This window comes from Felis catus, chromosome X (genome assembly GCF_018350175.1).
Source record: "Felis catus isolate Fca126 chromosome X, F.catus_Fca126_mat1.0, whole genome shotgun sequence".
Lineage (NCBI taxonomy): Eukaryota > Metazoa > Chordata > Mammalia > Carnivora > Felidae > Felis > Felis catus.
In genome coordinates, this window is record NC_058386.1 from 26,142,969 (window position 1) to 26,166,037 (window position 23,069).

At 44.3% G+C, this 23,069-nt stretch overlaps 2 protein-coding genes across 8 annotated transcripts in view; one reads left to right on the forward strand and one right to left on the reverse strand.

Annotated features, from left to right (window-relative positions):
• Positions 1-23,069, forward strand: part of LOC109496468 — a 348,709-nt gene that overhangs the window by 254,994 nt on the left and 70,646 nt on the right. For all 7 annotated transcript variants that reach the window (XM_023248808.2, XM_045050324.1, XM_045050325.1 and 4 more), the window contains exon 5: positions 10,154-10,254. In XM_023248808.2, coding sequence (XP_023104576.2) covers positions 10,154-10,254 — 101 coding nt within the window. The remainder of the gene's footprint in view (positions 1-10,153; positions 10,255-23,069) is intronic.
• On the reverse strand, positions 1,673-20,120 carry TASL (TLR adaptor interacting with endolysosomal SLC15A4). Its single transcript, XM_004000378.6, has 2 exons — positions 19,912-20,120; positions 1,673-5,592 (listed from the first exon to the last, which is right to left on the reverse strand). The coding sequence occupies exon 2, from the start codon at positions 5,589-5,591 to the stop codon at positions 4,701-4,703; it is 891 nt and encodes a 296-aa protein (XP_004000427.1). The 5' UTR covers position 5,592; positions 19,912-20,120; the 3' UTR covers positions 1,673-4,700.

The window sequence follows — 23,069 nt, forward strand, 5'->3', positions numbered from 1 at the left end:
AAAAAAAAAGTACATGGAATTTTGATGAGCACTGAGTCATGTATAGATTTGTTGAGTCATGATATTGTATACCTGAAACTAATATAACACTGTAAATTAACTCTACTCCCATTTTTTAAAAGTACATGGAGAAAAGACTGGAAATAAATTCATTCAAAATGTTACCTGAATATTTGGGGACTGAGGACTCCAACTTTCTACTTTGGTGTTATTCAAGTCTTCTAGAGTGAGCAGATACCACATTTATAGTGACAAAAAAAAAAAAGAAACATTTTTTTTAATTGTCTTTTTGAGAGAGAGAGGGAGAGAGAGAGTTTCTGGGGGGAGGGGTAGAGAGAGAGGAGGTCAGAGGATCCAAAGCGGGCTCTGTGCTGACAACAGACAGCCTGATGTGGGATCCAAACTCACGAACCGCGAGATCATGACATGAGCCAAAGTCGGACGCTTAACCGACTGAGCCACCCAGGTGCCCCGAGAAACGTATTTCAGAAGAAAGATAAAAATGGAATTAGAATCCAGAAAAGGATGTCTAAAATGAGCACGAGAAACAGTGGATTAATGTATACGGACAAGTCAAAATATACAGCATGGGATGACAGCAGGCAGAAAAGTAACCAACCATTTTTAAATATAAGCAAACATGGGCGTATTCATCGTGAATAAAGAGAATTGATACATTGTGGAGAGGCAAATTTCTGGCAATCGGGAGGAAAACAATGGTCCTTTCTGGGGTAGACAGAATACTGTTGTCCTCCCCAGCCCCCGCCCTGGCAGCTATTCGGATCTTGATTTCTGGAACCTGTGAATAGGTTAGGTTACAAGGCAAAAGGAACTTTGTAGAGGTGGTTACTTGAAGAATCTCCAGACGAAGACATTAGCCTCAATTATCCAGCTGGGCCCAATGGGATCATAAGGGTGCTTTTAAAGAGGCAGCAGGAGGGGCGGCTCTGGGGCCGTTCTGTCGATTGTGGCGCAGCTGGATTCGTGTGCAGCCGGGAGCCACGGAATGTGGGCGTCTTCTAGAAGCTCTAAAGGGTAAGCCAATCGGTTCTCCCTCCTATAGCCTCCAGAAGGAACGCAGCCTTCCCAACACCTCGATTTTAGCCCAGGGGGACTCCTTGTGGATTCCTGACCTGCGTAACCCTAAGGTAACACGTGGGTTTTCTTTCAAGCCACTGCTTTCGTGGTAATTTGTTACAATAGCGGTAGCAAACTAACATACTGCGGTTCGTGCATTCGTGCAGCTCCCGTTGGAGCCGTCGACCCGCAGTTCTGTTGCACCAAACACACGCCTTTGCATGAAACGCCTCTTCGATGCATCTACCCGGATCCTATCTTGCTCTTCAGGACTCACTTCCCTTTGGCATCTTTGCCAGCACGGAGCTCCTCGACCGTCCACTACCCCCTCAACCTGCCGTCGTGGACAACTGTATTCCTGTTGGGGCCACTTTGCCAAGTTCTTGCCTCATAAGTGGCTTCATTACTTGGTACGCAGTTGTTTGCTGGGTCTTTCCACCAATACAGCAAGCTGGCAAAGAAGAGGCCTGCTCCCCTCTATGTCTACCCGCGTTTCATGCACAGTGCTCCCACCCCACCCCCCAGATAGCATCAAATTCATGCTCATTGGAGAAGAGGAAGCAGTCCCTTTTGTAGCCAATTAGTTCTCAGTAAATAAGCAAAAGGGGAAATGCCCGCGATATTTTATTATCATGCACTTTAGGATACTTACATGCTCTCCGAAAATAAGCTCATTCAGTTATTTGTCTCCTGAAGGGAAACTCTGAAGAGCCCTTGGCTCTAGTCAGAAGTAGTTGCTTTTTCACACTGCTGGTCTTTCACTTCACCCACCAGATGCGGTATCCAGCCCAGCAAAAGGTAACCGTTTGACGTACATTAATTGGACGCCTACTGTGTGTAAATACCCTTTGAGACCAGAGAAACAAATGAGTAAATCAAAGCTTCAGTTCTTGGCTGGGTGTGAAAATACGCAAATATTGTCAAGCAAAACACCGAAGAGAAAACGATGCAGCCTCAGGGTCAAGGGACTCATGAGTTCTCTTCCCCTCGAACAGCCAAACCAGTCTTTCATGAGAAAAACATGGTGATCAATAGGAAAGCAGGTGGTGATACTTGAGGAGCAGGACTTTGCATTTTAACAGGACTGAATTCAAATCCAGGTTCACCACTCATGGTTTGACCTCCCGCAAGTTCCTTAACTCTCCCTGAGCCCCGCTGGCTCACCTCTAAAAAGGGGATGATGGGCATTTTCTTTCGTAGGTGATGAGAATTCTCTAATGCGTGCAAATACGTAACAAGGTGCCAGACACATAGGAAGCAATGAATAAAGAGCAGCTGTTACCTTGATAAATTTAAAACTGTGGATACCACGGCTGAATAATGAGTTCACAACCGGGTTTCCTTATTCCATATTGTATGTTGTAAAACATTAATGTATAAAAATAAACACTGAGAAATGCAGAAGGTGGCGTTTTGCTTCCGCCAGATCCCTTCTTTTGTATGAAGAGCTCATTTCCCCAGCACCTGCTTCCCCAGCACTTGGGGAGTTGGGCCCTGCACCGAACTGCCTCAGCTCAAGTGACGCCCCCTTCTGGTCAAGCTGGAGAACCAAAGCCAACCCTCTAATTTCGGTTTGGATCTATTGTGAAGGGCCATCCCAGCTTCCGTGCTCCCTGAGACGGCCTGAGGCCTCTTTGGAAAACTTTTCTGTTTCCTCCCGGTCCCTTAAGTCCAGCGAGCATCCAGCAAGGGGCCAGGCACTCCTGAGGAGCACGGTTGACAAATTGTTTAGGTAAAAAGAGAGATAACGTTTGAGACTCCGGTGGGCCAGACGCCCTCTGTCTCATTTACTCACCTCCGCCATTCTAGCGTGAACGCAGCCATCAACAATACATAAATGACTGGGTACGGCTCATTTACAAAAAAAAAAATTCTTCGGGGTGCCTGGGTGGCTCAGTCACTTAAACATCCGATTTGGGCTCAGGTCGTGATCTCCAGGTTGGTGAGTTCGAGCCCCATATTGGGCTCTCTGCTGTCAGAACAGACCCTGCTTCTCTGCTTTGGGTACTGTGTCCCCCTCCCCCATGCACACGCGCTCTCTGAAAAATAAACATTTAAAAATATGTATACTCTTTGCTTGGTTTTACCTTTTTTAAAGGCGAGAAAAATTCTTAGCTCATGGGGCTTCAAAAAGGGCGTACCTAGATTTATTGTAGTCATTTTGCAATAGATACAGGGGCGCATTGCAATTTGCATACAGCGCAAGAGATACATGTTGTACACCTGAAACGAATGTAATGTGCTAGGTCACTTACATCTTCATTTTTGAAAAGCAGGCATCAGGCTAGATAGGGCCAGTGAGTCGTGTTTTGCCATCCTGTGTGGCTAGAAGAATTGGGTAGAGCAATGAGGTGCTCATGACGCTACTGTTCCAGTGCTTGCATTGACAGAATGGGCTATCATGAGGCCCTAGAACAATCAACTTTGCTGGGAGGACACAGAAGACCCCTGCCTGGCTCCAGAAGGGTCAAGGGAAGAATGGAGAAAGAGATGAGGGGCGTGTGGAATTCTCATTCCTAACTTCTTTTGAAGCTTAGTACCACCAAGAAAATCATACAGAGCAAAGTAAAAGGAATTGTCTTAGTTTTCAGTGTGAACCTCGCGGGCCTGGCTGGCTCAGTCAGTGGATCACGTGACTCTTGATTTCACGGTTCTTAGTTCAAGCCCCACCTTGGGTAGAAAGGTTACTTCAAAATAAGATCTCTTTTTAAAAAAATAACGATGTGCTATTTTCCATTTGGGACACTTCGTCTTCACTAATAAAACGAGGAGGTGAGAGTGGCTGTTTCATGACTGTTGCTAAGTAATCATTAAAAAAAACACAATTTGCAATTTGCTACTGTTTGAATGTTTATAAAGAGTTATAAATTTTAAATGATAGGCTGTAAAAAACAGAAAAGAAGTAGAAACATATTTTCAAGACTGTTTCGACTGGTCTTTCTACCCATATACAGCACCCTTCTGAAGTCCATTTCTCTCAAGAAAAAAAAAAAACTTGGAGGAATTAATTCGGATAACAAACAATAACTCTTTACCCTGAAATCTCTGCATTTTTGTCTTTCCGTGGTGGATGTTCTTCTTTGGCTGGGCTGCTTTTTCATCTCGTCTACTCTTTAAGTGAATCATACATTTACTTTCTGGATCTTTTATTTTATGTTTTTATTTATTTTCAAAGGAGAGAGAGAGAGAGAGACAGAGCATGAGCGGGGGAGGGGCCGAGAGAGGGGGAGACACAGAATCCAAGCAGGCTCCAGGCTCCCAGCCGTCGCACAGAGCCCGACGTGGGGCTGAAACTCACAAACCGCAAGATCATGACCTGAGCCGAAGTTCGAGGCTTAACTGACTGAGCCACCCAGGCGCCCGTGGATCATTTTTACTTGTGCTTTGTTGCTGCTATACGACCTTTGCTTTGCAATGAGTCTTTCTGGATGCTCTTCCCACATGCCTTCATTACGTGCAATAGTAAGAGATTTCCTTTGAATTCACACTTGACCTCTGTCCAACCTTGCTTTTTTTAGCTCTGGACTCCCCTTCACCCCCACCTCCTGCACCTTCTCGGAATAAATGAAGGAAGTGTTGCTCTCATTTGGAGGAGTCGAGAAGGAGGACCGCCAGCCTTCTCTCTATGGATTGACGTTGCTGTACTGAGAAATACGGAGACTAGGTGTGCTAATTTCACCCGACACCAGCTGTAATAGGCAGTTAATGACTATGTCCTTGGCTTTGGAGGTCTCCAGATTCTTCTCTCTGGACACTTGGAGACTAATTTGATCCACACTTGTCATGATGAGTTCAGACGCCAGAATCTGGGTGGGAGAACTGTCATGAAACTCAATGTCCATAATGTACTGCTTGTATAATTCTACCAGCTTCTGCTCCAAGTATTCGTTCAGCACTGCGTTAGAAACTGGCTTCTGCATTTGCAGGCTGCTTTTCTCTTTGACGCTGGTTATTCTCCAGTACGACGAATACCGCTGGATAGGTTTCTGGGGAAAGTCGCTGGGCTGAGTGGGAATGGAATCCTCCATGGGCAAAGGAATCTCAGATGATTTCAGCAAAGGGCCATAGTCAAAACTGCTCTCAGGGGGGAAATCCGTCGTCACTGAATTAATAGCCATCACCTGGTCACCTGCAATATGTAAGTCATTGTAATTCTTGCAAATACTCTTACAGGAAGGTGGAACCAAGTAGGTCTCTCTGCTCGAGTCTCTACACATTTCCACTGCAGCCAAGCTGGGGCTTTCAAACACAGGATTGGGGTTTGTCTGCAGCATTATGGTTCTCTGCTTTCCACTGTGTTGGCTCTCTCGCGCGTGCACTGAAGACATAAACTTGTCTGAGGATTTGCAGCTCACGTACAGACTTCGGACTTGAGTCTCGTCCACAGAGCAATAGGAATGAGTGGCAGATTTTGTCTCTTCTTCCTCCTCAGCCACCTGCTCATTATAAGATGAACAGCTCCAGTGGATGTCCTTCTGGTAGGCAAGTCCGCTGAGATACCCTTCTGACAGCATCCTGGAAAGAGAGTTGATAAGTAACGACGGGGAAAATGAAGATTGGAATTGTGAAAAAAAAAAAAAAAGGTAGTTGATAGATGAAAAATGACAATAACGGAAGTGATTCATTCATCCACCACACCATTAATAATTAGGTGCCTGCTGTGTGCCAGAACTGTGGCATATGCTAGAGATCAAAAGATGAGTAGGACATAGTCCCGTCTTTCCAGAAGGTTCTACCAGGCGACAACAACTGGGGGACAAACAATGCCAGAAAACGTTGAGAAACCTGTGGCGCCTTCTGCTGAAAAGGGCTGTGTCTTACTCCTCTTTGTGTTTATCCCTGGGAGCTAGCACAATTGTTTGCATTTTTGTAGCGACTTAAAAGATATTGGTGAACTTCAATTAAATAATGGACAGCACTGGCAGATAGGAAAATAATTCACTACCAGCCCGTCACGAAGGAGCAGGGAGCCTCCCCCACCTTTGCAGCCCGGGATAAGTTTCTTGCTCTCTCCCGCCTGCTTCTCACCCTACCATATCCTAGAAACGTCTGTCCCCAGCTGATCTGTCTACCTCTCCCCTAGTTACCAGGGAGCTTTCCTGACCTCGGGCTTTGGCTACACCCGCCTCCCCTCCCCACGCTCCACGGTTGTCCCTGGAGTCTGGAGTGGCTAGAACAGGCTGGAACCTAGCAGCTGCATTTGCTAAAAAAGGAACGCTGTGGCATTTTGAGCCTGAAATTGAAAAGTGAAATTAGGAAATAATTGTATCTTAACAGAGGGTCCTATTTTTACATGTTACTGTCTTATGTATTCAGAGTCATTTCCCAAGGGAATTTTTAATTGTGTCAGGGTAATATTATAAAAAGAATATGATTAAGAAAATTAGTAGAATTGTTTCAATTTTATAAAGGTCGTACCTTCAGTGTTTATTTTCCCTTTTGGAACTACCTGGAGATCTATTCAGTAAATGTATCAATTAAATGGTTACTATATTCTACCCAGTGTTAGATACCACAAAGATACAAAGTTAAAGGTTTCCCACAAATCTGTGAGGTAATTCTTATATGCTAGACATAATTATAAGAAAAAAGAAAATGTTTCCTGAAGAAGCTTTCTACGTGTAGTTCCGCCTGCAGACTGAACATCAAGATGAAAAGGCAAATCTCACATACATGAGAAGCAGATAATTTTCAGGGCAAAAGAGTGTATCCTAAAGGCTTAACGGTGATAGTCAGCGACTCGACTGTAGCTGGGGACTTCAACCTTCAAGGTCTCAGAACATCATTGTGGAAGACCAGATTACTCCTGAAATCATTGTTGTACTATATGCTAACTAATTTGGATGTACATTTTAAAAAATAAAAAAATTTGGGGCGCCTGGGTGGCGCAGTCGGTTAAGCGTCCGACTTCAGCCAGGTCACGATCTCGCGGTCCGTGAGTTCGAGCCCCGCATCGGGCTCTGGGCTGACGGCTCAGAGCCTGGAGCCTGTTTCCGATTCTGTGTCTCCCTCTCTCTCTGCCCCTCCCCCGTTCATGCTCTGTCTCTCTCTGTCCCAAATAAATAAATAAACGTTGAAAAAAAAATTTAAAAAAAAAAATAAAAAATAAAAAAATAAAAAAAATTTTTTTTAATTAAAAAAAAAATTCCGAAAAAAAGAAAAAACCACGTAACTCTCTCCTTTCGAGTTCATGAACAAGCTCCTGGAGCTCTGGGCAGAATTCAGTTTTAAATTTTTTTATTTTATTTTATTTTTTTTTATTTTGGGGACAGAGAGAGACAGAGCATGAACGGGGGAGGGGCAGAGAGAGAGGGAGACACAGAATCGGAAACAGGCTCCAGGCTCCAAGCCATCAGCCCAGAGCCCGACGCGGGGCTCAAACTCACGGACCGCAAGATCGTGAGAATTCAGTTTTAGAAAAATGGCTTTTGGGACAACATGGCTTGAGCTTTTCAACTTGAGAACCCAGAGCCCCCAAGGGATTCAGGACACGGTATTTATGCATCAACAGCAGGCTAGTGGATATAATCCCCCATGGATGAAGGTGGTATGGCTCCAGGTAGGTTTGGGAAGAGACGAGCTCTGTGCCCTACCTCCCACATAGGATCTGGGGAAGCAGAGAACCTGAGGGAATTCTGTCCTGTTCAGTATGGCGTGGGAGAAGGGGGAGAGCCCGCCACGTCCACTGCTGGAGTGGACAGGCCTGCGCTGGCCTCCTCATGTCTGCTCACGAACCGGCATGCCACCCAGAGCCTCCAAACCTGGAGAAGACCAAGATTTGGGGTGGGAAGATTGCAGACACATCTATAGACTATTCACCAGGGACTACTGAATGATAAGTTTCCGTGGATGCCTGTATGACTGCATGTTGACAACCAAACATGGCCGCACTTCCATATCCATCACTGACCCTATAGCTCTATGCGAACAAGCTAGCATTTACAGGGGAAGCCAAGGAGGAGGGAGCCCTGAAGTGACTAAAGAAATCCTGATTGGCAGTGATCACTCAGGAGACTGTGAGCTCAAAAGCAAGATCAAATTGAGGTAGAGGAAAGCAAAGATCTCCAGGAAAATACAGGAAGTAAGGCCTATCTGTGTATTTTTTTTCTTTTTCCCCAAACTTTAATAAAACAACAGTAAATTATTTATTTGAAACGTTAATATTTAGAAGAAAAGTGAGAACAGAAGAGACAAGCTCAATAACGTTTCAGAAGCTGGAAAGAAGGAAGCCAAAGGTTAATGTCTTTGGAGACCTGAGAAAACTGATTCTTACAAGAACCATGGAAAATTCCAAGAGCCAGTCTTGTTGAAATTCCCCTACGTGTTCAGGAGTTGGTGGTCCCATGTACCTTTTGGGATAGGGTTCTCTAACTCATTCCCTATAACCAGGTGACTGTCTCCCCTTCTCAACCCCAAAGGAAAAGTTGAAATTTATTCTCCGAAGAATAAAATACAGAGTCTTGGGAGTATGGGATACCAACTGAGGGTAGAATTACCCGATAATAGAGTACATGAACATATGCGTGTTGGATTGTGAGATCCATGACCTCCCCTCTTAGCTTCCAGAATGCTGGCACAGGGGCATCCACGTTCTAGGCGGGATTTGGAGAAGGCTGTTCTGGGGAAACTGGACTAGTCTGAGGAGAAGAGCAGTTGACCCCAGAGGATCCACAACTAAATGTGGCATCCAGACCACCCTCATTCAAGTTCACAATCACAAGAGCCCACTGAGCCTTTTGGATCTCCATTCTTAACGGTGGGGAGAATGTTGAAATATCCAAAGAAAGCTCTGAATGAGAGAGACAGAAACAGCCACTTAGAGGAGTGAATTCTGGGTGGGTGGAGCATGAACTACTGTCAATAATCTCTTCTTGTTATTGTAAAATGAACACTTGGGAAAAAGAGAAAACACTCTAAGTTTCCAGAGAGAAAAAAGAAGAAAAAAACCCAAGACCCAGAATGTTTAGACTTCTCCACAGCAACATGAGAAGCAAGAAGATTAAGTAACAATATCTAAAAAGTTTTGAAAGAGGGTTGCCTGGGGGGCTCAGTTGGTTAAGCGTCTGACTCTTGGTTTCACCTCAGGCCATGATCTCACGGTTTCGTGAGTTCGAGCCCCACATTGGGCTCTGTGCTGACATTGTGGAACCTGCTTGGGATTCTCTCTCACTCTCTCTCTCTCTCTCTCTCTCTGCCTCTCCCCAGCTCATGCTGTCTCTGTCTCTCTCAAAAATAAATAAATTTTTAAGAATCATTTAAGATTTTTGAATGAAATTTGTATTCAAGCTAGAATCTCATGACCAAATTATCAATCGAGTAGATGGATAAAATAGAGATTTTTTTTAAGTTTATTTATTTTTGAGGAGGAGCCCAAGCAGGAAAGGGGCAGAGAGAGAGAGAGCGAGGGAGAGAGAGAATCCCAAGCAAGCTCCGCATTGTGAGCAGAGCCTGACGCCGGGCTTGATCTCGTGAACCGTGAGATCGTGACCTGAGCTGAGATCAAGAGTCAGATGCTCAACTGACTGAGACACCCAGGCGTCCCAAAATAATAGAGACATTTTTTTTTTAAGCGCAAGTCTCAAATAGCTCATCTCCCAGACACCTTTCTCAGGAAGTCAGTGGAAGATGTGCTCCGCTGAAAGGAGTACGTGAATCAGTGAACAGGGAGCCCTCAGAGTGGGATAGCCTGAGCCCCTCTATCAAACCCTGCAGTGTAAAGGACCCCACTCTGTCCCTCCTTGAGTATGCCCATCCGAACGTGGTATGGCACTCTAGAGGCCAACGTGAGGAAGCCCAACCAGCTGTCATGGAACTCCGGACCTCAGAATTGTCCGCTCACATTGCCCAGGGACAGCCTGAAAGTTGGCACAGGCTTTTCTCCTAATCCGTTAAGACTCATGCCAACTTAGGGACTGGGCGCACACACACGCCCAGACCCAGCAGGTGATGAAGGGGTAGCTTTTTGTTGGGGCCCTGTGCTGAGGTCAGAAGTGGGGGCTGAGGGCGAGGGGGTATCCAGGGCTAGGAAGAGAAGATGGGAGTGCTCCGGACTGAGGCCCCCTGTGTTTTGTCCTAGGTTCAGGATGTGCCAGCTACATCACGGGTCAAAAGGCCAGCTGCCAGGTTGGAACAGACCCGAAGGCTTCTGGATTGGAAGATGAAATCGAAGACAACTTAGTAAGTCTGAGCACCATGAAGTAAGACTCATATAATTGGCTGTGGACTTGGGGGTGAATTAGGAAGGTGTCAGCACATGAAAAATCTGGACCCGTGCTGTCCAACAGAACTTTCGGAAAGGACGGAATGATCTCTGTCTGTGCTGTCCAGAATGTTAACCGGTGGCCAGTTACTGAATGGTTGCTGAGCGCTTGAAATGTAGCTGCTGAAACTGAGTTTCAGTTTTATTTCAGTTAATTCAGGGGGTGCCTGGGCGGCCCTGGAAGTTAAGCGTCCAACTCTTAGTTTCGGCTTAGGTCACGATCTCATGGTTTGTTGTGGGTTCAGGGGCCACGTCGGGCTCTGTAGTGGCACTTCGGTGCCTGCTTGGGATTCTCTCTTTCTCCTCTCTCTGCCCCTCCTGACATGTCCTCTCTCATTCTCTCTCTCCCTCAAAATGAATAAACTTAAAAAAGTAAATTAATTTAAAATGCCGCGTGGCGCTCTCTTGGGCAGTACAGGCTTAGAAGATAGTGAAGTTGACAGCAAGACTTTAAAATACTGAAGACAGGCAAGTCGAATTGAAATTTAAAGATGACCACTGTCATTCGGTGTCACGGCAGCAATTCTGGAGCACCATCTGATTCATTCATCTCTGTACTCCTTTCAAGGGCTGTTGGAGAGGAGGTAGCAAAAAAAAAAAAAAAAAAAAATCAGGGGCGTAAACTTTTAGCTATTTGGTAATGACATGGGACCCTCACCTGAGACACTTTTTGTTTAGTTATTTTGAAACTAAGATTATGTGCAACTTCCTTTTAATATTTCCATCGCTGTTGGGGGAAGTCTAGAACCCCTGTGTGAAGGGTTCAAGGAAATTTTTTAAAGCTATTTTTGTTTGAATAGTGTGGTTTCTTGGGTCGTCTCTGAGGTGGTGAAGGTAGCATCTAACATAGGTTTCTCTGGCAATATGTCCAATATGAAAACCGAGAGCCCCTTATGACTAGTAAGTGAGCCAAATGGAGCTAGTCTGAGTGACATTTTCATTTAATTTAAATTGCCACATGGGGCCGCCATGTCCGCCCACACAAATCCAGGCAATTATAAACTCCAACTCAAAATTTAAGAAAAATGGTGCAAGAAACAGAGTGTGGTTTTACTATATGGCTGAGGTCGACATAATATAGAAAGCAGTGAAATTTGATCTAACCAAATTGGAGATAGCGTCACAGGATGACAACAAATCGGGAGACAAAGATAGTACTCTTTCACGTATTGGGGCGCCTGGGCGGCTCAGTCGGTTGAGCGTCCGACTTCGGCTCAGGTCACGATCTCGCGGTCTGTGGGTTCGAGCCCCGTGTCGGGCTCTGTGCGGACAGCTCGGAGCCTGGAGCCTGCTTCCGATTCTGTGTCTCCCTCTCCCTCTCTGCTCCTCCCCCGCTCATGCTCTGTCTCTCTCTCTCTCTCTCTCTCTCTCTGTCAAAAATAAATAAACATTAAAAAAAATTAAAATACTCTCTCACGTCCAGTAATGAGATATCAATAAAAATTGTCTTAGGCATCGGCCTATGTGTCCAGACTGGGCGGCCAGTACGTGTAGTCAGAGGGGCACTGACTTAGCCTGTACTCGGTAGGCCAAGGTTGCATGTTCCTGGTAGAAGTGAGGGGAGTTAAAAAAAAAAAAAAACTAAATCATTATCTGGTTAGTGACAAGTCAACAAATAAAGTCCCGAACTGAAAAATCCAGAAGTTGGAATACAAGCATACTACTTAAAAAGAAATGGAGGTAAATACTAAATAATTCGTAAAAAGGAGATCAAAGTAGTTGCTTTTGGAAAAGAGGTACCGGGATTTCTGTTCTTAGGATCATTTGACCCCAGTTATGTTCCCGTGTAACTTGGGTTAGTTTCTTAATTAAAATAAAAGCTAAACACAGATATTTTTAAAGTCACAAAGAGGGTGGGGAAAGACACGGGCCCTTCCTGTACAGCTGAGTTTGTGCTTAAAGATACAACACATCCTGAGGGTGAAGAAGAGAGAAAAAAAAAATCACTGTGTAAAATGTCAACTTTTATTTGGTCCTAAAGAACAATAAGGATTTGGGGGGGGGGGGTGTCTGGGTGGTTCAGTCACTTGAGCATCTGGTTCCTGATCTCGGCTCAGGTCATGATCCCAGGGTCGTGGGATCGAGCCTGGCATTGGGCTCCCCGCGGAGCGTGGAGTCTGCTTAGGTTTCTTTCTCTCTCTGTTTCTGCCCCTCTGCCCCGCTCACTCTCTCTCTAAAACAACAACAACAACAAAAAAGAACAAGAAAGATCTGAAGAGGCATGAGAAAAGGGAAAAGTCACTGCAGAGAGAGGAGAAGTCCACGAAAGTGCAGAGACCTGTGTGATTCTCGCGTCGTCAGTAACGGATGCCAATCTAGGTGGGATGCAAGCATTATTTCTCCAGGTCACGGTCACTTAAGGCTTTTACTACAATTTCACAGTCACTCTTTATTAGCCTTGTTCCCATTCAGCCCTACCCCAAGTCTCCCACCATGTATCCTATTTCTTCTCAGACCAAATGATCAGCGCGACTGGAGTCCTCTTGCATTTTATGCGGCTGATGTTTAGGAGTAGTCCAGATAATCTCTTTCATAGCAATGAAGGAGGAGGGTCTAGGATTTCGTTTGGAATAATGGGCCCTTTGCACTGTTCGTCATCATCCGAGAGCTTTGTCGGTAGCTTGATTCTGATGGAACGGGAATGCTAGCGTTCTGATGTGTGGGGCCCAAGGCAGACCAGTAGGGCAGAAAGTGGTAAGTCCAGTGATGAAAAAGCGGAAAATATGCCCTAATTTCTAGAGAGGGATGCACTCCTGGCTAAAGGAGGAGGTAAGTTGGGACACGCAGGGCTGAAGACACGTGGTGTACCCGGCGGGCCACGGCAAGCTCTGGCAGCTGATGCAATCTGTCAGTCGGGTGCTGGATTCATCCCCCCTTGAGGAGCCTGAGACGGGAACCCGGGAGGGAGGTAGCAAAAGAGGAAGAGAAGGAATGAACTTGAGAGACCGAGATCAGGAGAAAGGCTGGAAAGTGAACTAATGGGTTCGGTTTAGTTCCTCTTGAGTCTCCCACGAGATGAACTTTCTGAGTGCAAGTGTCTAACGGTGCATTGGAGATTCAGGCGGGGAGCCCGTTGGAGAGACTCCTTACAACCAACAGTGAAATCATCTTCCAAGTGTGCGCATTAGAAATTTATATTGGGAGGGGAGCCTGGGTGGCTCAGTCGGTTAAGCGTCTGACTCTTGGATTTGGCTCAGGTCATGATCTCAGGGTTCGTGGGTTCGAGCCCCACATTGAGTTCCATGCCCAGCGTGGAGCCTACTTTAAAAAGGTCAAGTTTCATCATATCTTCAGACTAGTGCAAAAGAAAATTCTTGAATTAGTGGTCAGGAGACCAGAATTCTGGTTCTGACCTTGTCATTAGCTACGGTTTTAGTCTTATTAATGACAAGTCAATAAAATAGCTCACATTACTAGTGGCTACAACCCACGAAGTATCCTAAGTGCTTTTTATGTACTACATCACTGGATCCCCACAGAGACTCCAAGATGTAGGTAGTATTATTATGCTCATTATATAGAGGTCAAAATTAAGTAACATGTCCAAAACCACCAGACGTTCAAACGTTGGCAGTCAGAAAACGAGCCCACACTCACATGTTGCTTCAGATCACAGAGACTCAACTTCTGATCTGCAGATGAATCATGTAGGATTAAATTATCGGTAGAGTCGCCTCAAGCTTGAATATTGCATGAGTTTATAAGCATATATTAAGAGAGTGTAAGCGAGCATTGCTCAGAATCAAAAATCAGTTTCTGAAAATTAGCAGCAGGGGGCAGCAGAGAGCATGCTAAAAGAGCTTTTGAAAGCCTGCTCTAAAGCTAGGCAATGTGTGAAATTTATCAACAAAAATTAAACTTACATTAACTCATTTAATATTCATAAAACCCTTTAATGTACCATTAGAGTGAAAACAATACTGCGTATCGTGACATCCTAAAATTTAAAAATAGAGAAATAATGTTATTTGAGTTGATTTTGGTGGTTAGCATTTAAAAACATGTCACTGACTATTTGTGAAATTCTTATGACATTAATCTCTTCAAAGGTATTATGAAAGGTGTACTCCAAACAAATGCTAAGCCATGTTTTACAGTAAATTTCATTTGACACCCTGAAACTTAAGCCAATGGATTATTTTAATTGTTCCAAGATATTTTATCATTGAATTTTTGTTTCTCATCACAGAGAAGATAGAGAGATATATTTAGAATTGCCCATAACTAGGTGTGACGGAAAAGACATCCAAGGACTTTTGCAGATGAGATGTTCCAGGCAAATTTAGCCTACATTAATCATTACCAGAATAGGGGAATACCAAAATTAACCTTAGTTGCAAATTCACATCTTAGAAATATGTGCTAAAGTGCAGTACCTTGTTAAATCATTTACTTGCACTTCAGAAGAAACTGCAATATAAATTCTTCTTCTCAGAAAACTCTTGTTATACTCTGCACATGGAAATACTTTTAATCTGCACGCAAACAAGACAAGCGTGAGTTCAAAGAGAAAACATAAAGAGGGGAGAACTTTACAACAGGAAACATTTGGAAAAACCGAAGTTAGGGATCAGGAAACTTTTTTTTTATAAAGGGCCACATATTTAACATTTTAAGTCTCGGCCGCAGCTGCTCAACTCTGCATCACGGCAGGAAAGCAGCCATAGACCGTATGTAAACAAATGGATGTGGCTGTGCTCAAATAAAACTTTATTTAGAAAAACAGGCAAGGGGCGCCTCGGTTGAGCGTCTGGCTTCGGCTCAGGTCACGATCTCACGGTCTGTGAGTTCGAGCCCCGCACTGGGCTCTTTGCTGACAGCTCAGAGCCTGGAGCCTGCTTCGCATTCTGTGTCTCCCTTTCTCTCTGCCTCTCCCCCACTCATGCTCCGTCTCTCTCTGTCTCCGAAATAAATAAACATTAAAAAGAAAAAGAAAAACAGGCAAAAGGCCAATTTGATTCATGAGCCATGGTTGCCATGGTTTTGACCTAAGTCACTGGAGGGGCAGAGAGAGAGGGAAAGCGAATCCCAGGCAGGCTCCGGGCTGTCAGCGCAGAGCCCCACACGGGGCTCAGTTCCACAAACTATGACCTCATGATCTGGGCCGAAATCAAGAATCAGACGCTTAACCATCTGAGCTACCCAGGTGCCCCTAAGCCCAATTTTTCAATAACACTGCATGTTCGCTTTTATCGTAATTTGGATTTTCCTAATGAGGAAACTGAGGTTGAGGTTTGAAAAATGACCTTCCCAAGGTCACAAAGAACTAAGTGCTGGAGGCAAGATTCAAGTCCAAATTTACGAACTCAGAGGACATGGTCTGTTCGTCAAATATATCACACTACTGCCTTGTTGAGAGCAGTTAACGTCAAGCAGTCGTGACAAGCAGTCAGTCCTTCCCGGAGAGGGGTATCCACCCTGACTCCAACAACCCTGACTCTGACTCTAAAGAACAGCACTTGGGGGCACCTGGGTGGCTCTGTGGGTTGGGCATCTGACTCTTGACCTCTGCTCAGGTCATGATCTCAAAGTTTGTGAGTTCGAGCCCCACGCTGATCTCTGCACTGACAGCACAGAGCCTGCTCGCGTCTGTCTGTCTGTCTGTCTGTCTGTCTCTCTCTCTCTGCATGCATGCTCTCAAAATAAATAAACTTTTTTAAAAAGAAAAAAAGAGTACAGAATAACAACAACACTTAGGGACAAAGTGTTCCCAAAGTGTTCTGGGAACAGTGAAATACAGAAAGAAAAGCTCCAAGAAAGCCATCAACGCGTGCCCCAGAGTGGGCCCGAGGCACACAAATAATTCATCCTCTCTGGTCTTTTCATCTGTGTCAACATTTTCCCTAAGCACTCACCCTGCTGCAAGGTGGCATCATCCCGCCCTTAATTTTACAACCACAGAATAATTTAATATTACAGATACGCTATTTTTTTTTCATGTTTCAAGTTATTGAAGTTTTAGTTAGCACACAGCATAATATTCATTTCGGGGGTGTATAATTTAGTGATTCATCACGACAAAGAGATGCGCCACGTGGTCCTTGTCTGTGTTCCCAGTTCTCCACCCCTTCGCGCCCACCGCAAGCATTTGTGCATTTTTATTTCGTGTGTGTGTGTGTGTGTGTGTGTTTCTGTCCTGAGAGCCCTGCTTCCCTATCCAGGCCCTGTTTCACCACCCAGACCCTTCAAATCTCATTTATCAACATTTCAGAGCCCTTGGCCATCCATTCAGCATCCTTGCCCCGGAACTAGAGATTCTAGGTTATTTCTGTCCCTGCCCCCAAGATGTTTATCAGGATTGCATGGAATTTGAGCAAAATCATCTGTTACCTTAAATAAATCAGGGAAATGAGTCATTGGGATAGTCCTTTGAAAGGAGTAACTGGAAACAGCAAAAGGAAAGCAAGAAGTTTGGGGGTTGGTGGGAGGTTGGGGGGTTGGGGCTGATAGGGTGGCAGAACAGAATCGTCTCTCGAAGGGCAGTTTGCACCCATGTGAACTAAGACATCTGAGGGACTGGGTTGAGACGGGTGCAGAGGAGACCTCCAGGGGCGCCTGAGTGGCTCGGTCAGTTAAGCGTCCGACTTGATTTCGGCTCAGGTCACCATCTCACAGTTCATGAGATCGAGCCCCATGTTGGGCTCCACACTGACAGCCTAGAGCCTGCTTGGGATTCTGTCTCTCCCTCTCTCTCTCTCTCTCTCTCTCTCTCAAAATAAATAAACTTAAAAAAAAAAAAAAAAAGATCTCCAGAGCCACGTGGAGGCAGCAGTTACAAAATAGTACAGGAACAGGCACATCTTAGGTCAGCAAATCATTTCTGAAACTGGACATTGAGGTTTTTATTGCTTTTTTATTATGCGTAATCACTGCATGTACCTCCGTGAGTGTTTTTCCTTAGGCCAGATGTGAAGGAGCCGAATTACTGCCTCACAGCTCTTGCAAATTTCCTTTCGAGTAGCTTGGGCCAGCTTTATTCTCCGACCAGCAGGGTTTGAGATTAATTGTTGCACCGACATCCTTCAGCAGAGTATTACTGTTAATTTGCCGATCGGATGAGCAAATTTATTTTTGCCTCAAATTTGAGGATGAAGCACTGTCTTATTAGGATTATGGGTAGGTGACCTATCAGAGATGTTATTTTTTTTAATACCCCCAAATCCTCAAAATACTCCGTTTCATCTCTTTGCCTGTTTTTCCTGTAATCTAAATCCTAAATCCCCTAATTCCAGCCCTTATTTTTTAAAGATCTTGATCTTTGAATCTTGTGAATAAACCGCCAAAAGGTTATCCCTGAAAAACTTGAATGTTCTTTTGTTTCGCCATCATCGGTAAATCTATCTTATGCGTTTGGTTTTCCAGCGAACGATACGAGAACTTTTTACCCAAAGCAAAGTTTCTTCAGGAGAGATCTCCCCACATTAAAAAGCTCCCGTAGTTTGCTTACCGTTACCTTTGAAAGTACACAGAGTTTAGAGCTAGAAATAAGCATTTTCTTCATCATATACCTTGGTTTATATTCCTCTTATGTCCTCTTTGGACAAATGCTCTAAAGTATCTCTCATCCACATGTCAATTCTTGTTAACAAAAGAAATCATTGGGGGGTCATCTCTTCTTTCAAATATGAAGTGATTCTTAATTTGTGCGGGTCTGATTTGATGGCTAAGATCATAAAGTCCAAAGGCCTCTGTTTTCCATATGAACCTCACCAAGTAAATAATTTTTTGTTCAGTTCTACCTCCGAGGGCTTTCTCTGGGTGTGTGAATTTTCTTATTTACAGAAACTGTAGATTTGGAGGCAGAAAATTTGTAAATATGTTTTTGTCTTAGTTGGGATTTTCTTCATGCTGGGTCTTGACATCTCACAAACGAAAAAGATTAAAGCCCACGATCACTTTTTTGGATTGACACAAAGTGAGAGGAATCAAAAGATAAGCGATGCTGATAATGTTGACTGATGTTAAATTTCTCTGGTGTTATAATTGCTAATCATTATTAATGGAATTATCTCGCGTCTATTAGCACTATCATTTACTTCGTTGTAGTCCCAGCAACAAAATGCCATACCGTGTACTTGACTGCATTCTAAATTTAGAAAACAAAATTGGGAAGAAAATAAAATTGGGAAGAAAAATTTGAGTACGAATCATATCTGCAAGAATAGTCTTGGTGTTACATTTCCTTAGCAGTGTAATTATGGGGAAGACTGCCCTTTCTCTTAGCATCCAGGCTCAAGGATTTGGGGGTGACACATGTCCTAAAGTCACCAAGGGAACTGTGTACATATATGTGTGTGCATGTGTGTATATAGATGAAGGGAGAGCAAGAGAGTGAGAAAGTAAATATAGCAACAGAGCTACAACCGATTAATCTACATGATGGAAGCATGGGTGTTCGTTGTACCATTCTTTGCATTTTAATACAGGTTTTGAAACTTTGCAAAAGAGAAACTGGGAGGACCCATCCCCCCCCCCCACCCACCTTAAATTCCACATGTGAGTGAAATCACAGATATGTGTCTTGCGCTCGCTGACTCACTTCCGCCTAGTGTAATCCCCTCCAGTTCCATCCATGTTATCTTATGTATCTGAGCTAATCATGAAGTATGTGATGTGTGGTTAGAAACGGTTCAGTAGCTGGAGCGAACGTAGCTATCGAAACACCACTTTGATATGAGACTTAGCGCCCTTGACTTTGTACATCCCCTGAATTACCGTTACAATGTGAACGGTTTTCACCCAAATTTCAAATACTCTCCACTCCGACGAGAAGCTCTTCAAGCCCAGAAGCACACTGTTCTTACGCTGACCTTTGCAGGAAACGTTCCAAAAATATCGGTACGAATATACTGGCCAAGTCAGGTCCATACCACAACAAAGATGGATGTGTGCAAGAAGGAGTTCGTCGGAGCAGATGTAACGATAGTTCACGCGAAAGCCCCCCTGGATGTGCCGCCTTCGATACCAACAGGTAGACTTTCCCCAAATGAGCCTGGTGGCAACTCGGAAAGTAACAGCCCCTGGCTATCACGTTGGCTTTGAATGTGCCCTGCCGCACAGGAAAACTCTTAGCTCAAGCTCTCGGAATGAATCATCGAGAGTCAAAGCCAACTGGAGCTTACTGTCATTGTCCTCGTCTCTAGAACTCTATCACTGCATTCTAGAGATGTGCTGTCCCTGCAAAGTTCTGGTCAGGTTTTGAGGCCTGCTTTTCAGAACGTGGAAGCTGATTCTGTGCAGCAATTTCTGAACAAGCACCGTATCAGTTACACAACAAACACGTGATCCGACCCGTCCAATTTGAGGGGTAAAAAAAAACACACAACATTTCAGAACCGCCCAAAATGTGAACGCGGGGGGGGGTAAGAGAAGGGAGCATTTGGCTTCACTTCTCCCGACTGTCGTCCACTCCCTCGAATGCTTGCTGAACCTCCCGCTCACCCGTGACTTGCTCAACTAGAAAAGCATCTGAGAGGCGATGGCATCTGGTCTCTGGTGGCAAACGACTCAACAAGTGAGAGGAGAGGTGACAGAAGGATTGGCAGTTAGAGGGCCTGTTGCCTCCTTTGTCTTACCTTCGCGAACCAATCTGCTCCTTTGGTCCGGAGGAAACAGCAAATGACCATATAGGGACAAGTAAGTCAGCTGTGCTTTTTCCAGAAATGCCCACCAGCCTTCCAAGAAACTAAGCTGCTCTTTGTGCGGCCATTCTTCTTATAGCTGATCCCATGGAAAGAGTTGTTTTTGCTCGAGTCTGATTTGTGCTCAAAAACAGTGGGCAGTCCCAGGAAGCGGGGAGGCAGTAACTGACAAACCCACATCGAGCCACAGAATGGTGTTTCTTCCCCTTTTGCAAAAACTGAAACCTATCTATGAAACTGTCTCTTGTTAAAATAGTTGATGGCTCCACTTTATAGAAGAACCCTATCCGCACAAATGGACTCTAACAGTAAATTCTCTGGGATCCCTTCACCAAAGGAGAGCCAGAGTCCAATGGGATTTAAAGAAATTCTCCGTCTCGTCACTGAGCTTGCTGAGCTATCATTTTTAAGAAGTGTTCTCGGGTTTGGACTCAGAATTTTAAACAATGCTAACGAAAACCGTTTTCCCTCACAGATGAACCAAAGGAAAAAATGATATAATACACCCAGGGGGCAAGGTTGTAGGGAGACAGGCCCTCTCCTGCGTTAGTGATGAGATGATAGACATTTTTAGAGGGCAGTTTCCCAGTATCTGTTGAAGGTTTTTTTTTTCCCCAATTTGAAATATTCGGACCCTCTGACCCAATAATTTCATTTGTATAAATTCACGCATGGCACAGGTTTACACCTGGGCACACAAAAAAAGTGAAAAGGTATTTGTGGCAGCGTTAAGAAAGTCAACACCTGGAAAAAATAGTCATAAATAGGACAGTATGCTAAATAATTTTTTTTTTCTTTTCAACGTTTATTTTATTTTTGGGACAGAGAGAGACAGAGCATGAATGGGGGAGGGGCAGAGAGAGAGGGAGACACAGAATCGGAAACAGGCTCCAGGCTCTGAGCCATCAGCCCAGAGCCCGACGCGGGGCTCGAACTCCCGGACCGCGAGATCGTGACCTGGCTGAAGTCGGACGCTTAACCGACTGCGCCACCCAGGCGCCCCGACAGTATGCTAAATAAATGTAGAACTGTATACAGTGCTACACAGTTGTTAGAATCGTGTGGCTTTATATCTAATCATAGCAAAAGGTCTCCAAGTTACACTGTTTAGCAGGAACACATAATATGCTCCAATTTATATAAATACAAATAAGTATACTTCTATAGGGATATGCAAGAAACTGGAAAGAAACAATTGCCTTTTGAGAATGAGTCTTACTTACTTTTCACTCCATCCCCTTGTAAAATTTCTACTATGTGTATGTATTACTTTTTCATTTTATTTATTTATTTATTTATTTATTATTATTTTTTTTACTTTTGCATTTTAAAAACCAGTATATTTGGGGGCGCCTGGGTGGCTCAGTCAGTTAAACATCCAACATCAGCTCAGGTCATGATCTCATGGTTTGTGAGTTCAAGCCCCGTGTCAGGCTGTCCACTGTCAGCACAGACCCTGCTTCAGATCTTCTGTCTCCCTCTCTGCTGCCCCTCCCCAGCTCGCTCTCTCTCTCTCTCTCTCTCTCTCTCATCAAAAATAAAGAAATGTTTTTAAAAAATAAATACAAATCAGTATTTTTAAGTTCTCTATGGTTTTATTTGATTTTACGGCCCAAACGTATTGTAATCTGTGTTTTCCTGGAGGACAGACAAGTCTATCTACAAACGAGTCTGTTGTTCTTGCCCAAAAGCAGACAAATGTTGAGAGTTCTGGAAATAATTGATCTGGTTTACCCTGACTGCTTTTAGCCACCCCACAAAGAATAATGCTGCCCAAATAGTAGCTACTCCTATTGTCTTTTTCTACCTAACTGATCGAAGCTCAGTTCCAAACCCTCACTATGTGAATCTGTCCACTTCATGGGTCCACATGTTTTCTGCATTATTTCCTGGGGCATTACTTAGATCCAGTTGAAAAGGCAGGTTCCCACATGTGAGCCCTAACGTGAATTACTGTCGAATTGGACCATCAAGCCCTGAGTTGTGAGCAAGAGGTTGTCATAACTGGAGAGCCAAACACTGTCTTATTTCTTTTGATTGTGGATTCAACCACAACCAGCTAGACTGAGGATATTCTAGGGTGGGCCATACCTACCTCCAGAAACACTTTCTCACGGGTTCCCAAAGAGCTCACCTGGCAACGCCATTCAGTAGCCATTATGGGGCGATTCTGTCTGCTCTGGGTTGCGTTAACTCACATTGATTGTTTCAAACGGAACATGCAAAGTCTGTATCATCCTCACTCTCGATTTTTGTCTCTCAAGTTGTTCATTTTATGGAAATCATCCTTTGCAGGATATATTTTCCATCATCGAAAAGATAGCCCAAGGACGCCTGGCTGGCTCAGTCAGTTAAGCGTCCGACTCTCGGTTTCAGCTCAGGTCATGATCTCACAGCTTCGCAAGTTCGAGCCCCTCGAGGGGCTCTGTGCTGACAGCGCAGAGCCTGCTTGGGATTCTCCCTCTATCCCTATCTCTTCCCCTCCCCCGCTCATACTGTCTTTGTCTGTCTTTAAATAAAGAAATAAACTTAAAAAAAAATTTTTTTTTAAGTTAGCCCTACGTTTGAGCGCCTGGCTGGCTCAGTCGGTAGAGCATGTGACTCTTGATCCCGGGGTATTGAGTTTCCAGCCTCACCTTGGGCGTAGTTTTTTTATTACTTAAAAAAAATAATTTAAAAAACACAAAAAGTTGGCACTGTGTCAAGTTGGCTTACCATGTCTCTTTTGACGAGACCTGAGCTTATGAAATTGGCTTTACACTGCTTTCTCTTTGCTGACTGAAATAAAGGAGAATTATATCCTGTGTAACTAAAATCCTATAATGAGATTTTCTATCAATCTATTGGATGGTAGGTAAGGAGTTACTGCCTTGATTTCTGTGCCTCTAGAAGGATATTATTCCTGGGGCACCTGGGTGGCTCAGTCCAATCCAAGAACATCGGATGTCTTTCCATTTATGGGTATCTACTTTAATTTCGGATACTACATAGGCTATTTTGTCCCTTGGCTTTTTTTGTATTAATTTTTCACTGTCGGTACATGTAGATTGACCTCATCCTTCTGGACACCTACATAGACTTTCAGTGCAAGC